Source organism: Danio aesculapii, chromosome 18 (assembly GCF_903798145.1).
Source record: "Danio aesculapii chromosome 18, fDanAes4.1, whole genome shotgun sequence".
NCBI classification, from domain to species: domain Eukaryota; kingdom Metazoa; phylum Chordata; class Actinopteri; order Cypriniformes; family Danionidae; genus Danio; species Danio aesculapii.
This window is the reverse complement of record NC_079452.1, coordinates 1,464,104-1,479,831: the sequence shown is the minus strand read 5'-3', so window position 1 is coordinate 1,479,831 and position 15,728 is coordinate 1,464,104. Positions and strand designations below refer to the sequence as shown.

At 37.5% G+C, this 15,728-nt stretch overlaps 1 protein-coding gene across 1 annotated transcript; it reads right to left on the bottom strand.

Moving 5' to 3' along the window:
* Positions 1-3,110: 3,110 nt before the first annotated feature.
* On the bottom strand, positions 3,111-6,806 carry LOC130245480 (extracellular calcium-sensing receptor-like). Its single transcript, XM_056478175.1, has 6 exons — positions 6,598-6,806; positions 6,134-6,422; positions 5,302-6,057; positions 4,953-5,180; positions 4,112-4,235; positions 3,111-4,015 (listed from the first exon to the last, which is right to left on the bottom strand). Exons 1-6 carry the CDS (start codon positions 6,804-6,806, stop codon positions 3,111-3,113), a joined length of 2,511 nt encoding a protein of 836 aa, XP_056334150.1.
* Positions 6,807-15,728: the final 8,922 nt, after the last annotated feature.

Genomic DNA, 15,728 nt, shown 5'->3' with positions numbered 1-15,728 from the left:
CTAACCTCATCAACCAGTGTATAATTTCTTCGACATGAAGAGGACACAATAGATAATAGAATTTTGTATGACCAGAGGCTAAACAATTTTGTCTACTTTTATGTAATTGTTTTTAAACTTTATTTTTGGTGTCTTTGCCTTTTTAGCAGACAAGAATTGGAAAACTCTAAGAATTCAGTAAAAATTGAGAAAGGCAAGATAGATTCAAATGGTGTTCTAGAAGCGGGATTCGATCACACATTGGAAGCTTGATGTGCAGTGCGCTTTGTGTCAGTGTTCAGACCATGGGGCTATTAATGCTCTACGCATTCCTCAACCTTTTACATATGTATGCCAACATGAATCAGTTTAGAATTAGGCTACTTTTTCAATTACATAACTGATTGATATACTTTTAAATGGAACAAAGTATTAAGTAAAAATTTATTTAAGCGAATTCCCAAATTGTACCATATATTTCCAAAAGCTTTAAAGCAATATATGAAGCAGGTGTAGTCTATACCGTATATTGCCATACTTTGACAATAATAAAACTTAATTATATACTTGAAAAGCCTGCATAAGCTAGTTTGAAAACTCCAGGGTTGTTTTTGTAGATTTACAAAGCTTATAGATGGCAGACTTTTGAAAACAATTTGTCTGCGCTTGAGTTGTTTGGATTATTGCATAGCCTTTATTTTATTTAGTTTATTAATATCTAAATTGTTTGTAGTATTTTATTTCTTATTGAATACTCTGTATGGTCAAAACCGAAGGAATTTGTTTCAGTATTACAATGTCAATCTTGCATACCACATTGCAGCCTGCAGTGAAACAGATTAGACACAATTTGAAAAAGGTTAAACTGTGTGTGGTGATTGAATAACAAAGCCCTTTTACGTTAAAAAAGTTATTCAATCAGAATTAGAGATATTTGATTAGCTTTTATTAAATGTGTCTTGTCTCCTGTGTAGTTAAAATGTATGCCATTACAATCTGTTTAATTCATTTATTTGTTTGCATATTTTCAGATTTATTTTCTTATCCTGAAAAAAAAAAAACTAAAGGATTTAGAAATCAAACATCCTTTTTACCACATCACAATTTAATAGGGCACTATAAAGGCTAAAGAACTTTAATTCTTATATTTGCCTAATAATTGCAGACTATGGGCTATGCTTCTCACTGTGTATTGTAGACTTCTTTTTCTAAAACATGCAGTATAGTGTAAAAGCATGTTTATTGCTGTGGAAACCAAAACTAGCAAACCAAATTATATTTTAATTAAACACATCACATCACCTACAGTACCTGTGTATGAGATACATGTACAGTACTGTCCTATCTAGTATTGTGAAAAGGCAAAGTTGACCATGATGAAAATTGCATGTTGATGTTTCAGCTGATGAAGTATATGGTTAAAGCGCCACCCAGCGGTAAAAAGCTGCAGGCACATTTTACAGATATTACCACCGCAAAGACGGCTGTTACCATCTGTGTTACAACTTTAGTTTTTGTAAAACATTTGTTAAAAATTTGGAACAGTATAACATTTACCACTTTGTAATGTTTCCATTCTTTTTCACAACACTTAAAAGACGTTTAGGGATTAAAGACACCAAAGTAATGAAGTGTTTCAGGTGTAATTTTGTCCCATTCTCTCTGCAAACAAGTCTTAAGGTGGGCACCAGTACAGGGTCTTAGTTGTCGCATTTTGCGCTTCAAAGTGTGCCACATATTCTCTGTTGGAGACGGGATTGCAGACAGGCCAGTCAAGTACCTGTATCATTTTCGTTAACAGCCAGGACTTTGTAATGTGTGTAGAATGTGGTTTTACATTGTGTTGTTGAACTATGCATAAGCGTCTCTGTAAAAGAAGGCAGCATATTGTGCTCCAAAATCTATTGTACTTTTCAGCATTAATGGGGCCATCATAGAAGTGCAAGTTACCTTTGCCAAGGGCACTGACACAACCCCATACCATGACAGACCTTGTTGCTGGTAACAGTCTGGATGATCCTTTTCGGCTTTGGTCCAAAGCATATGGTGTCTATTTCTACTGTGTGATGGTCCATCCCAGATATATCTAACCCAGAAGAAGTCGACTGCGCTTCTGGAACATAGGGCTTTCTTTTGGCACAGTACAGTTTTCACTGGCATTTGTGGATGTAACTACATATTGTGGTACTTTAGAAAGGTTTGCCAAAGTATTCCTGAGCCCATGTGGTGATATTACTTTTAGATGAATGAGGATTCTTGATGCAGTGCTGCCTGAGGGATTAGAGTTCACCGTTGTTCAGCTTAGGCTTGTACCCTTGTCCTATACACACAGAAATTCCTCCAGATTCCTTGAATCGTTTAATGATGTTATGCACTGTTGAAGGTGAAATATCCAAATGTCTTTCTTTTTTCTTACTTATTTGTTGGCAAACTGGCGATCCTCGACCCATCTTTGCTCCTAAAGGACTAGACCTTTCTTGGCTGCTGCTTTGGTACAAATCATAATTACAATCATCTGTTGACATCACCTGTTTCAAATCACATCTTAATAATAAACCAATTTACCTGATTACTAGCCTGATTACTAGCCAATTTACCTACTATTACTAAATTGTTCCTGTTTCAACTGTTTTTGAAATGTGTTACAAGAACCAAAATTGGAATACGTGTTTAGTTTGAAAAAATTAAAATAAATAAACAAATAAATAAAAATAAATAAAAATCACAAGCAATACATTAAATAATGTTTGTTGTATTGTCTATAATGGAATATAAGTCAAAGTAAATTTAGAAATCATTACATTCTTTTTTTTTTTTTTTGCATTTTTCATACTGTCCCAAATTTTTTTGATTTGCAATTGTAGTAGAAACAAAATAAAAACGAAACTAAAAACAAACAAACCCGTTCATAAAATAAACAAAACTAAACTGAATTTTACAGCAAATTTTAAAATAGAAATAAATACTAACTTGATGCCTTGTTTCTTGTTGTTGAACTAGCCTTGAAACATATTCTGATATGCTTATTTCTGTGACAACAAAATACATGTCTAAACATAGTATTGTTTAATACCTTTTCCTTTTGAATTTGAAAATAAATATTTAGCTATTACAGTACAATAAAATTTTTTTCAATATGACTTTTTTCCCATCATATGTTGCTTTGTATTTTGTTCAGGCTTAAGCAGGATGATGTAACATTTAGGTGCAAAAATACAAAATAGTAAACCAAAGCTAGATGACAACATGGCAAATATCTCCACAGCTACAGTCAATTTTCCAGGAGAACTGACATAAGCTGGTATAAAAGTAATCCATACAGCACAAAATATGAGCATACTGAATGTGATGAATTTGGCTTCATTAAAGTTATCAGGCAGCTTCCGAGCCAGAAAAGCCAGAACAAAGCACAAGACAGCCAGTAGGCTGATATAACCCAAAACAGCCCAGAAGCCTAATGTAGAACCCAGATTGCACTCTATAATAATCTTTTCCTTATAATATTTCATATTTTTGTAGGGAAATGGTGGAGATATTGTTATCCAAACCACACAGATAATAATTTGTATAAGTGTAAAGGCAAGAACACTGAGTCGTTGTTGTACAGGCCCAAACCATTTCATGACATTGCTACCTGGAAGTGTAGCTTTGAAGGCCATTAACACCACTATTGTTTTCCCAAGAACACAGGAGATACAAAGGACAAAAGTGATTCCAAACGCTGTGTGACGCAACATACAGGACCACTCAGTGGGGCGACCAATGAAAGTGAGTGAGCAGAGGAAACACAGACTCAAGGAGAAGAGCAATAGGAAGCTCAACTCTGAGTTGTTGGCTTTTACTATGGGAGTGTCCTTCTTCCTGTAAAACAGGATAGTCACTAGTGTGGTTAGTCCTACTCCAAATAGTGCGAAAAAGACTAGTATTATACCCATAATTTCTGTGAATGACAGAAACTCTACAGCTTTTAACACACATTTATTTTTCTCAGCATTAGACCAGTATTCCTCCAAACACTGCTTGCAGTTAATTGAATCTGTAAATAAAGTTGCAATAAAAGTTAGAAACAAAATTAAAATGATTTCACTTATATGAAATAAAAGAAAAATTAACCAAATCGGCTGAAGATTACCTGTCTCGTTGCTAATTTCTCCCTCTGCGCATGGAATGCAGTCATAACAGCAGACAGGTCTTCCTTTTTGTGCAGCCTTCCTAGTACCTGGACGGCAGCTCTCACTGCATACAGAATTTGGCTTCTGCATGGAATAATATACATAAATATATTTATACTGACACTAAAGTATAAAGGTTGTTTTGTCAATATTTTAAGTCATAACATTAATAAAACGTCAAATAATATGCATGATTTTTACTGTCGTACAGCATTCACAACTGTTAATAAATAAATAAATCATTTCAGCATTACTAAAAATGCACAGAGAAGTAGCGTGTCTGTTTAATGTGATGAAACATAAACAATAACAATATTTACATACAGTGGCCATCATAAGATTCCAGAAGGGTGCTCACAAAGCAACTATGTCACAGCTGTTATAAACTATTGATGTGTATTCTGCTACATTACTACCTACATTAACTTTCTTACCTGCAGCTGGCAGCTTTCTGCCTCTAACACCTAGATCTTTATCTAGAACCAATTCTTAATTTATTTGGACCATGTGCGTAAGCCCCACTTATGGTCCATACAATTATTACCTAATGTTACATTAACTGTGACATTAGAATTATTATAAAGTGTTGTCCTACATATATGAAACTCATTTTTTAATCTCAGCATGTTTCTATCTTACAAAATATATAAATTCTTATGTATGAGGCAATTTTTTTCTCCTAAACTAATTAATTGATCTTTATAAATTTCAGAAAAATCTGAATACAATTAGTGAATGTTTAATTTCACATTGCTTTAATTTAAAATCACATGGTAGTATAAAAAGTTTAATAGGATTTACCTTCTGCTGTCCTCCAGCCCAAATTATATTTTTAGTATTAAGCACTAAACGTTGCTGGGGGGTAAGCGAAGCATCATAGTATCCCACTGTTTTAAACAGGAATGAACCATCAAAGTCCTGCTGCCAGTTCACAACTTCATAATGGGCCACTGTACCACCAGTGCTGTCAAACCACACCTGATCTCCCATTTGTATGGTGAAATTGACCTTTTGCAGGGCCTCAACTACCTTTTTAAAGAAAGAGACAAAGACCAATTATTTTGATAGAATCAACATTTATTATACTTTCCAATACCAACCCCCCCTGCCCCCACCCCTATTTTTTTTCCATTTCTGATTATTTTTTTACCTGTTGTGGGTGTATTGGCTTATTTTTATCACACAGTTCTTGGTTTTCGCACCCCAATAGACTGTGTAATGAATGAGCTACTGCGTAAACTGCTTTAAAGACATTGCTTGCATATCTTTGTTCAAGCACATCTTCAGTGTAGTTTCTTAGCTCAAGTAAATCCTCAGATCTGCTGCAACTTATTGAATTTTGAGAAGAATTACCCTCAGTCTGGGTGCATGGAAAAGCTGTATCCCAGAATGATTTTATAACATAATCTATAAACCCTTCAATATTGATTTTTCTCACTGCAAATCCCAGAGACCCTCTCATTGATGGAAAACTATTTGAAGTGAAGTAATTTTTTGTAGTTATCCATGATTCCACACCAATCAGCTGGAAGCCTGTAATATTCTGAATACTCAATTGATCAATAAGTAAGCCCATCTCAACAAATGAAACAAATGCAACAATTACTTTTGCTGTGCCTTTTTTAATTTCATTTACCACTTTTTTGAGTTTATCTGACTCTGTTCGGTAGAATTTCACAGAATACTCAACACAAATCCCTTCCTCCTGTGCAATTTTCTGAAATATCGCCATTCCGTTGTTTCCATAGTCATTGTCACTGCTCACAGCTCCCACCCAAGTCCAGCCAAAGTGCTTGACTATGTATGCAAGTGCTCTGCTCTGGTGGTAATCACTAGCAATAGTCCTAAAGAAAGAGGGGTGATCTTTCCTATTACTGAGACATTCACATGTGGCTGAAGGACTTATCTGAAAAAGAAATCATGAATGATGCAGTCTTCAGTATGGTAATTTGTGGTTAATTGTTGTTACTGTTGCTTATTACCACTGGAACTTTGAAAGGTCCTGTAGTTCTGGACAAAATTACTGTGGCAGAAGACTCTGATTCACCAAGGATAGCATGCAAAGGAGGCTGATCATTGCATCTGTCTCCTGGTCTAAACTCCTGGCCATTCAGTACTCCCATAGTTGCACTCATGGTAGACAGCCTTGAACCACAGGTATCATAGATTCGATATCCAACAGAAATATTTGGAAGCAAAGTTTTACTTTTGTTAATCTCCTCAATTGCAAAAATCATTATTTGTGCAAGCCGGAAATCTCTCAAATTCACACTGTAAAATCAAACAATAAATCAGATGGCTCAATATCAATTAAATTAACAGATACTCCAGGTGGAGAAATAAGGATAATAATGGTATTAAACAGTGTTATTATTGTTGTTGTTACTATTATTATTATTGTACTGTATTAATTATTTTAAAAGTATATAGTTAAAAAAATACAAACCTGGAGCATGACAGAAGTAGCGGTTTTTGTGCAAACTCAAAAGAAGGCAATGTTTCCTTTCTGTGTATTGCAAAAACTCCTCCAATAGTTACATCTCCATCCTTGGAAAACAGAGGATATTTAGGGTCTCCCATTGTTTGACAAGGAGTGTTTTTCGCCTTTGTATTAAGTTGATAGAGAAGCGGGAGTGTGTGAAGAAAGAAAAGCATCCCAATAATTGAGCTCCACAGCGAATGCAACATGCAAATTACCATAAGAATTTGCCCTCTTATAGACACAATTATAATGGTTGAATGATTTAGTACTTAGCCAATGACCTCATAGAAAAGCAAATTAACCAGGTTAAGCAGGCCGGTAAAAGAGTTAAGCTAATTTTGCAGAATGTCAGAAGGTAGTAATTTGCTAATATTGTAAAGTATCCAGATTTATCAGTATTTTATTTTATCTATATTTTTTTCTTGTCTTGTTTTTGTCTTTATTCATTTAGTTTCTTCTGTATACATAACAAATAATGCCCTCTTTTAATTTAGTTTCTTTTATTTTTTTAAGTAGTTTATTTTGAATAACAATTGTTTTTGCCATGTGTAAGAATGTAAATTATCATATGCATTTGTTTGTTTGTATTACAAAACATGTCTTTTTCACCAACAAGGCCCATACAGATTCCGATAAAATTATGGTCTGGCTAAGATGTGTGTTTTTTGGGAGCTTACTATGTGGTCACATGTTGATTGGTCTGGTGAATGTCTCAGTGTATAAGTTTTTCACCACCACACAGATAACTTTTTTACCAAAACTATAGTTCAAACTGCTGTAGTTAAAAAACAATTCCAACATGTTTGCCACCAAAGTTGTCCTAAAACTATTGACCAAAAAAAACTTTTTGAAACTTTAACGTAAGGAATAAAAGTGTTATTAATAAACTGTGTTATTAACAGTTAACCTTTTCACTAATGAGCAAATCAAACTAATTAGTTTTCTGTTAGTGTCATTGCTGTTACTGAGGTTACGTTCACACTGCCAGGCTTAGTGCTCAAATCTGATTTTTTTCTCAGATCTAAATTTTTTTTGCATGGCTGTTCACGCTGCTCTTATAAATGTGGCCAATATCAGATTTGCAGTGTGAACAGATCATGGTCCTAAACTGACCCGTTACGGACAGCACAAATGTCAAATTATGCACACGTGATACTGAATGAAGTAAGCACATTGTCAGATCATGCTTATATGATTATTGCCCTTTTCACAGACAACCGTGGTGTATTTCATAAACTGTAAATTATTGTTCTGCTTAGGCATGTGCCGGTATCACATTTTCATGCTGCGATTAATTGATTGAGCTTTTATCACGGTATACGGTATTATCACGATATTGTAATTTTACTAGAGAAACAGGTAAAAAAACACAAAAAATTTCAGTTTCGTCATCTTAGTAACTTTAATAACTTTTTAATTAACTAAAAGTACTTCAAAGATTTAAATATAAATAAATATAAATAAAACAAAACACAATATAAAAGTAAACTTGAGCAATTATATCAAAGTGAATGTGCAAAGGGAAACCGTCTTCGATCAGCAATCGTGGAATGAACTGCCAACTATTCCAGCATGTTTTATGCAGCAGATGCCTTTCCAGCCACAACCCAATATTGGAAATCACCCATACACACTCATTTACACACACTCATACACTACAGTCAATTTAGCTTATTCAATAATAAACATAACAAAAACTGCCTGCTAATGCATGGGTAAATCTTCAAAGGGAACAGTGTTACATTTTAACCTCTTTCACCTCATCCTGCTTGCTGTTTCACTATCTAAACAATGAAAACATAATATGGTCAAATTTGTTTCATTTTGATATTATGATTAATAGACACCAAACAGCCTCGTGTAGCTGCATATTTTTAGGAGCATCATCTTCACACTGCATATTTATAACAAAACAAGGCTTAAATATAACTGTCTCCTTTCATTTCCATTGAAAAGAATGAACTTTACCCTGTCTCTTTTGCAGAATATCAGTTTTAATAACCAATAATGGCCATTATAACAGTATAACGTACATTAAATTTAAACGATAAAGGTAAGCAATCAGTCAATGTGCAGAATCAGTGTGTGTGGTTACATAAATTAATATATTAGCTTATCTTTGCACTCAGCCAAAACAGTTAACTGAGAACAAGTGATTTAAAAGACATAAGAATTGTTAGATAGAGACAACAAGATGAATTCAATATCACGTTTAACAACTATAGTGAGATGAGATCATCCAGCAGATGAACTGTCTGACATGCACTATACTTTCACCTGGGGTTTATGCTCACCCGCTGAACTAGTGGCTGCAGCTCTGGGCAGAGAGTGTGTGCTCACGTGATTTGCGTTTTAGCCGTGTACTAGAATGAACAGAGAACTTTCAGAATCGCTAAATGAAACGCCGGTGTATTTCCCGCGATTTCTCTGCGCCTCCCTTGCGTTTCTTCTCTCTGACTCTCGACTATTTTGACAAATACACACAGACGACGCACGCTCACACGGAGTCCAAAATAGGAGTTTGTTATTGGGCCAGCCCAATGTCAATACCGAAAAGAACCAATGGGCTGCAGAGTGTCACATGGACCGGCCCGGTCTGTCTGTCCGGGAAAAAAGCATCTACTTTCAGAGAGTCACAGATCACAGCAGCGTCAATCAATAAGGCAGAAAAAAACGATAGGCTGCTAAGCCTTTTATGGGCCGATCAAATCATAAGACGATGATCAGCCCGGCCCAAAAAGTACGTCGGCCCACCGGGAAAGTGCCCGGTCTGCGTGTGAGGATTATAGTGCGGTGGCAGCGGCGGCGCGCACACAGGGTTTCTACATGTGGGGATTGTTTACATAAGAGTGCGCATCAGTTCTGCGCAGCATATACGCAGTGTTTCTTCAAGCGGTTGATGGAAAATAAGCTAAGGCGCGTTCTAAGAATATAAATTCGGATCTATTATTTTTCCACGGTATTTTGAAGTGCCCGCGATAACAATATCGTGCATATTCATTACCGTGATTTATCGCATTACCGAATACCGGCACAAGCCTAGTTCTGCTACTACTAATGTGTATTTAGGCATTTGAAATCTGAATTAAGTCACTTGTGATTGAAAACACTGATCATTTGTGATTTATGACAACCAAGGTGCGCATTTGTTTGACCACCGGTGTAGTAAACTCATCAAGGGTTAATGAGCAGCCGCAGACTGATCTGTAAAGGCGAAGTTGCTTTATCTCCGTTTGCAGAGTTATTTCATTTTACTTCATTATAAACAGCAGACACGTGCAGAAGGGGGGTTTGGGTGCTCGAGCACCTGCCTTTTTTTCTCTCTTTTTTTTTGCACACGGATCACCTATCCGCAACACACACAACGCTCTTCACCTTCGCGATCAACCTGTGCCTCAATCGTTAACAAGCTTTTGCCTCCAAAATCTTTTTTAAAATGAACAACCAACTTTCTGTGGTAAAGTAATTGCCATGTGTGCCATTCTACTATGCTGCTAAGGAGTAGAGGATGTTTGCAGCACAGAATGATGACGCATGTCGCTCGAAGATTATGTAAAAGTTACAAGAAATCTGACATAACCGTTCACACTGTGGTCACATTGCAAAACATCAGATCTGTGTCTGATTTAAGACTACATATGAAAGTGGCACAGATTTGACCTGAAAAGATCAGATTCCGTGCGGTTTGGGCTTTTCACGCTATCATTACCTGGGCAAAAAAATCAGATTCGGGTCATCAGATTTGGCTGCAGTGTGAACGTAGTCTTACTGACAACAAAAAGCACATTTTAATAAGTAGTTAATGTATTTAATCAACTATGGTAACATTTAAATTTAAGGATCCTTGATACACATGTTCTGTGTACCATAAAATTAACCTGCATTCTAAGCCTATCCACATAATAAGTGGGTCAAAGACAAGATGCTAATATTTTGGTGTCCACATTACTGATAGCCATAGCAAGAAGGTTATATTGAGGAATTTCTGATAATCACATTACTTTCAGTTTAATGCTTATTTGGATGATGTAGGACTCAAATGGTCCATTGCATGTTCAAAAATTGACGGAGATCTGAGTTGAAAATTAACAAGTTTTATTTTGAATGCAAGAAGTTAGAGAGTACAATTTATGCGCAGGAGAGATGTACTAATCTATCAGCCTCTCTCATTATGCTGTCCTTCAGGCTTTTTATACTGTCTCTCACACACTCTCTAACCCTAAACCCTATTTGACTTATATGGTGTTGTCTTGACAGGTTGACCATTCAGCAACCAGATATTCCTCTTCCTGGTATCTGTGTATCTTCTCTTAACAGTTCACCTTTTAAGGCAGATGTTTCAGAGCACGTACTCGTAGCTTATACATCTTGTCACTCTCGATCACCCCCACCCAAAAACAGGATGCTCTAGCATCCGGTAACATTTCTCTATACTTTGTGGGCCTAATATAGCAGTTAACCCTTTATGTCTGCATTTATTAGAAAATGTTTAGCAAAATCTAACAATAAAAAAAATGCTATCCTTCAATCCCTCTCATGGCCTCTGAAAAGAGGCCACAACACTTTAATAAACACTTAAAAATCTCAGAATTCTTGGTCCAATATGTCCAGATGAGCTTGGGTCGAAAACCTCTGTGAGGAAAGACACCCAAGCGGCCCCCTAGTTGGCTTATGGGCAGCCACCACATGTTCACCTGACACATCATTTCAGACTACTAGAAAGAAAAGTACTTAAAACGTAATAATAATAAAAAATAACATTCCCTACAAACCAGTGTGCTCAGGCTGGACTGGGCCGAAAACCCCTGTGGGGAAAGGCACCCAGTCGGTCCCCTATTTGATGTTTGGGCAATCACACTGAAATTATCTAAGCTACAAACATTTCAATAATCAAAATTTAAATCAACACATTTTCAAACAGCAAATTTCTCAAACATCAATATCTAAAAAACACATAACTTGTGATGAATCAGCATCTGCAAAGAAGCACAGTTATTGGGAAAAAACAACATTTATAAGTCATATTCCTCCACCTCTTCCTCCTCATCATTATTTGAGCTCCATCTTTCTTTTCAATTGCTGCAATTATCACCCTGTTACACAATGTTCTGATACACGGGACGCAACAGCATCCACAGGTCACTATTATGGCCCCGAATGTAGCTATAGAGATCAAAATTGATGTAAACATGGTTTTATATTTTCCAAACACACTGGTCAGCCAATCATCAAATGGGTTATTTACACCAGAGTGTTCTGCCATTGTTTTGGAAAGGGTTTTTAATCCTTCTAAAGCCCTCATTACTGATCCGTCTGGGCGGATTGGTAATAAAAGTGCAGCAAAAATCTTAAAAAAAAAAAAAACGCGTTTTATTCTCCGCCAGTAGCATATCTAATGCTGTTCTGTTTTGTATTGCCATTAATGAGGTTGGGGCCAATTGTTCTGATAATCCTTCTATGGCATCTTGTGTCAGATTTGCCAATCTCATCTCATTATAGTGCACATAATTAATTCTATCCACATTTTTACTTGGGGTGACAGGGAATAGGGCTGAAATTATTGGGATATTCTAGAACCCGGCAGCAATTTGGTCTGCTAGTTTGTACTCATCAGGGACTCCTCTCGGACTCCTATTTAGTCTGTAGAGGTTTGACAATTAGTAGTTAGATCAAAGCTTCTGCTTCGTCCCGTGGCTTTCTCTAGTATATCTTCTGGGGTTAATTTGGTATAATCCATTTCTATCACAACCCTTCGACCTCTAACTTCTCTACTATGATCTCTGATTGGGGTCCTATAGTCGTTGTCTTGTTTCTATCTATTACATTGACCCTGTCTAAAAACTCAACTTCTATGATTCCCAGGGGGTCAGTTCCTGATATCTCAACTCCTAATAGTATATGGAGAAACAGGCGGATTGTTTTTCCCAGCATAATGAGTCTCATCTAAGGGGGTATCCTGTCCACTCCCCTATGGACATAGTAATGGGGTTCTGGATAGAACTATAATCCCTTTGTATTTTCAGTTTTCTCCACTCGTTTTTAAAATTCCCTAACCATGTTGGGTTTGGCGTCCATTTCCCTGTGTACCCTACCACTTGATCCCACCCTCTACACCACTTATTATCCACTTTACCCCTCGTGTTACACCATGCATTCATAGTCTGATATAAACAAACATATACGTCATATCCTCGCCACGAACTATTGTGTCCCCCACAGTCAATTACCTGACATAGATCAAATGTGTAAGATGTCGTCTCTCCCTTTACATATTCTATGGACAGCCCTCCATAATACTTTGAACACCTGTTTTCTTCCCCTAGGGATCTTTTTACTCTAGTTGGTTTTACAGTTGAAGTTTCATTCCTGTTCTGACTTTTTCCTACTCCTAGAATTGTCCACACTATTATCAGTGTTAATATCCCCACTATCCCCAGTAGTTTCCAGTTTTCCCACAACTTGACCCTCATGTTTTATTGATGCTGGTTTTCCTTATTATTCAATTCTGATCCTCCCTTTATCTTATTTTTCACAGCAAGTAATATATAATCAATATCAAAGCTACAGTAAAAAATAGCAAGCACAGTAAACTTATTCTAACGTATAAACTGAAATGGTTATATTCTGGCCTTTAAATGTCTTTTCAATAATGTGGAGAACTCTATAGAATTCCAACTTGTCCAAACCACACCCCAGCCGGGGTATTGACAATCTGGTGATGTGTAATTTGTCACACCACGTTCTCATGCAGATTAGACTGCTCTCAAAGTCCTCATATGTGGGTAGGTCTCTGGCAAGTGTTTTTGTGATCAGGTGGAAAACTATTCTGTCTGCCTCGTAAGTTATAGCAGAGTCACCTTTCGTTTTTCTCTGGGCCTTTACCTTGTCAACCCCATATTTTTGTCTGAATTTTTTTGCTATGCCCGCTCCAAATGCACAGTCTGCACTGACACAATGGGCTACAGCTTCTTCTTTAGGGGCTGTGAATAAATCCCTAGTTTTGTGGACTACCTGCAAAGTTTGTAGGTTACATTGTGATGGATGAAATTTTTTCCGTGTGTATGTGTTTGTGTGTCACCTCCTTTTGTGGTACCCTCACTCCCTCCTGCACCTCCTGTGGTATACGTGTCGTCCAATGATCTGGACGGTGGGTCCGCCGGACAGCACTGGCTCAGATGGTACCAAGTGTCACCTTTTCCTGCAAGACAAACACAGTGAGAGGTGCATGCAATTACCTTAATTGGAGCAGACCAGCGAGGCTCTTTCCATTTACGCCTGTAGATTCTCAATCTCACCCAGTCCCAAGTTCGGTCAGGTAGGGGTGCTGGATATTCGTGTCCCCTAAAATCAGTTGGTAACATTTTGTCAAAAGATTCAATTAGAGCAGTCAATTTGTCATAGTAAATTTTGTGTGATAACGGTTGTACTGGTTCCAATTGTAGTGGGGTCAGTGGGCCAGGAAATTGGCGACCAGTCAACAGTTCAAAGGGCGTGTATCCTGTTGCCCTACTCACAGAGCTCCTTACTGACATCAGAGCCAGTGGAAGAGCAGCCATCCATGTCAATTTAGTCTGTGTACAGATTTTAGCCAATTTGTTTTTCAATGTTAGATTCAACCGCTCAACCTTACCTTGTGACTGTGGGTGATAGACTGCCCCGAAATTATGTACTAAACCCAATGCCTTTTCCACATCAGCCAGATGTTAATTTTTAAAGTGTGAGCCGTTGTCAGATCTGATCCGGATTGGAAAACCATGACGTGTGATGTACTGGTTTATCAGACATTTAATGACAGCAGTGCTGTCTTCCTTGCCCACCGGGAAGGCCTCTGGCCATCCAGTATATGCATCAATCATAACAAGCAAGTATCGTTTACCATTTACCCTTTCAATCATGTCAGTGAAATCAATTATAACTTCATCCCCAGTTCCATTTGCCAATGGGAACGATCCCTGAGACGGTTTCATAGTTGATTTGACATTGTGCATCTGACAGATGTCAAATGTCCTTATGTACCCAGAAATTAGGTGTGGCATAAAAGGATGCCACCATGATTGCAATGCTCGTGACATTTGCTTATCACCACAGTGTGCATGTGTGTGGGCTTCTTTCAACATGCTTGGGACTAGTGACGCTGGGAGCAAAGCTCTACCATCAGGTGCTGTCCAAAGCCCATCCTCGTGTCTGATTGCCCCTTTGTTTTTCCACACAGACTTTTCTTCATCAGCAGCCATGTCTTGCTGCTCAGATAAGAATTCTCTTGAGAGTTTTGGTAGGAGGGATGTCACGTCTGTCTCAGAAGTCACCACAAACTGACCCTGTAGGTAGTCTGAGGCACGTTTTGCCGCCAAGTCTGCTGCATCATTCCTTGATATTAGGTCAGTTCCTTGAGAATGACCAGTGCACTTAATAATAGCCACTTTGTTTGACAACATTATGGCTTCAGAGAGCTCTCTTGCTTCTTTCTCATGAGTAATAGGCCGGCCAGAGGAAGTTGTGAATCCACATCTGATACACAAAGGCAGCTCCACGTGGGCTGTGAATACTGCATATGCAGAATCAGAGTAATTGACAGACTGTCCTTTTGAGTGTCTCAATGCATTGATTAGGGCCAATAGTTCTGCTTTTTGTGCAGATTGTTTGCCAATTAGGGGTTCCAGATTGTATGGTGACCACTTGATCATGCTGTAATTTAACCACAGCAAAGCCTGCTTTCAGAGTTCCATCATCTGCCCTGTGGCAGCTACCATCTGTAAACAGTGTTATTGGGTTGTCTGTTTCAGGAAGTGGGGAGGCATTCAGGCCCTTATTTTATTTTAGCTGACTTCCTCTCCTCAAACTGCAGTTTCAGAAGTTCTTTTGCAGCTTTAACAACTCAATTCCTTCTTTGTCCGCTCTCTACTGCTTTGTCTATGAAATCTACTGCATACCTTTTCCATTTAGTATCATTACTGCCTGGTACCTCAGGAGACTGTTCCATGGCCTGGGTCACACCAGCAGGAGCTCCTTGTAACACTGCTGCCCTGAAAATTCTATTAGTAACAGCGTTAGACATTTGGTTTTCATCGCATGCTTTTTCCCACTCTTTGACAGCA

Coding starts and splice junctions, on each gene's coding strand:
- LOC130245480 (XM_056478175.1), bottom strand. CDS start 6,806: ATGCTTTTCTTTCTTCACACACTCCCGCTTCTCTATCAACTTAATACA. Junction 6,423..6,597: donor CTACTTCTGTCATGCTCCAG/GTTTGTATTTTT, acceptor TTGATTTTACAG/TGTGAATTTGAGAGATTTCC. Junction 4,016..4,111: donor AGAAATTAGCAACGAGACAG/GTAATCTTCAGC, acceptor CTTTATTTACAG/ATTCAATTAACTGCAAGCAG.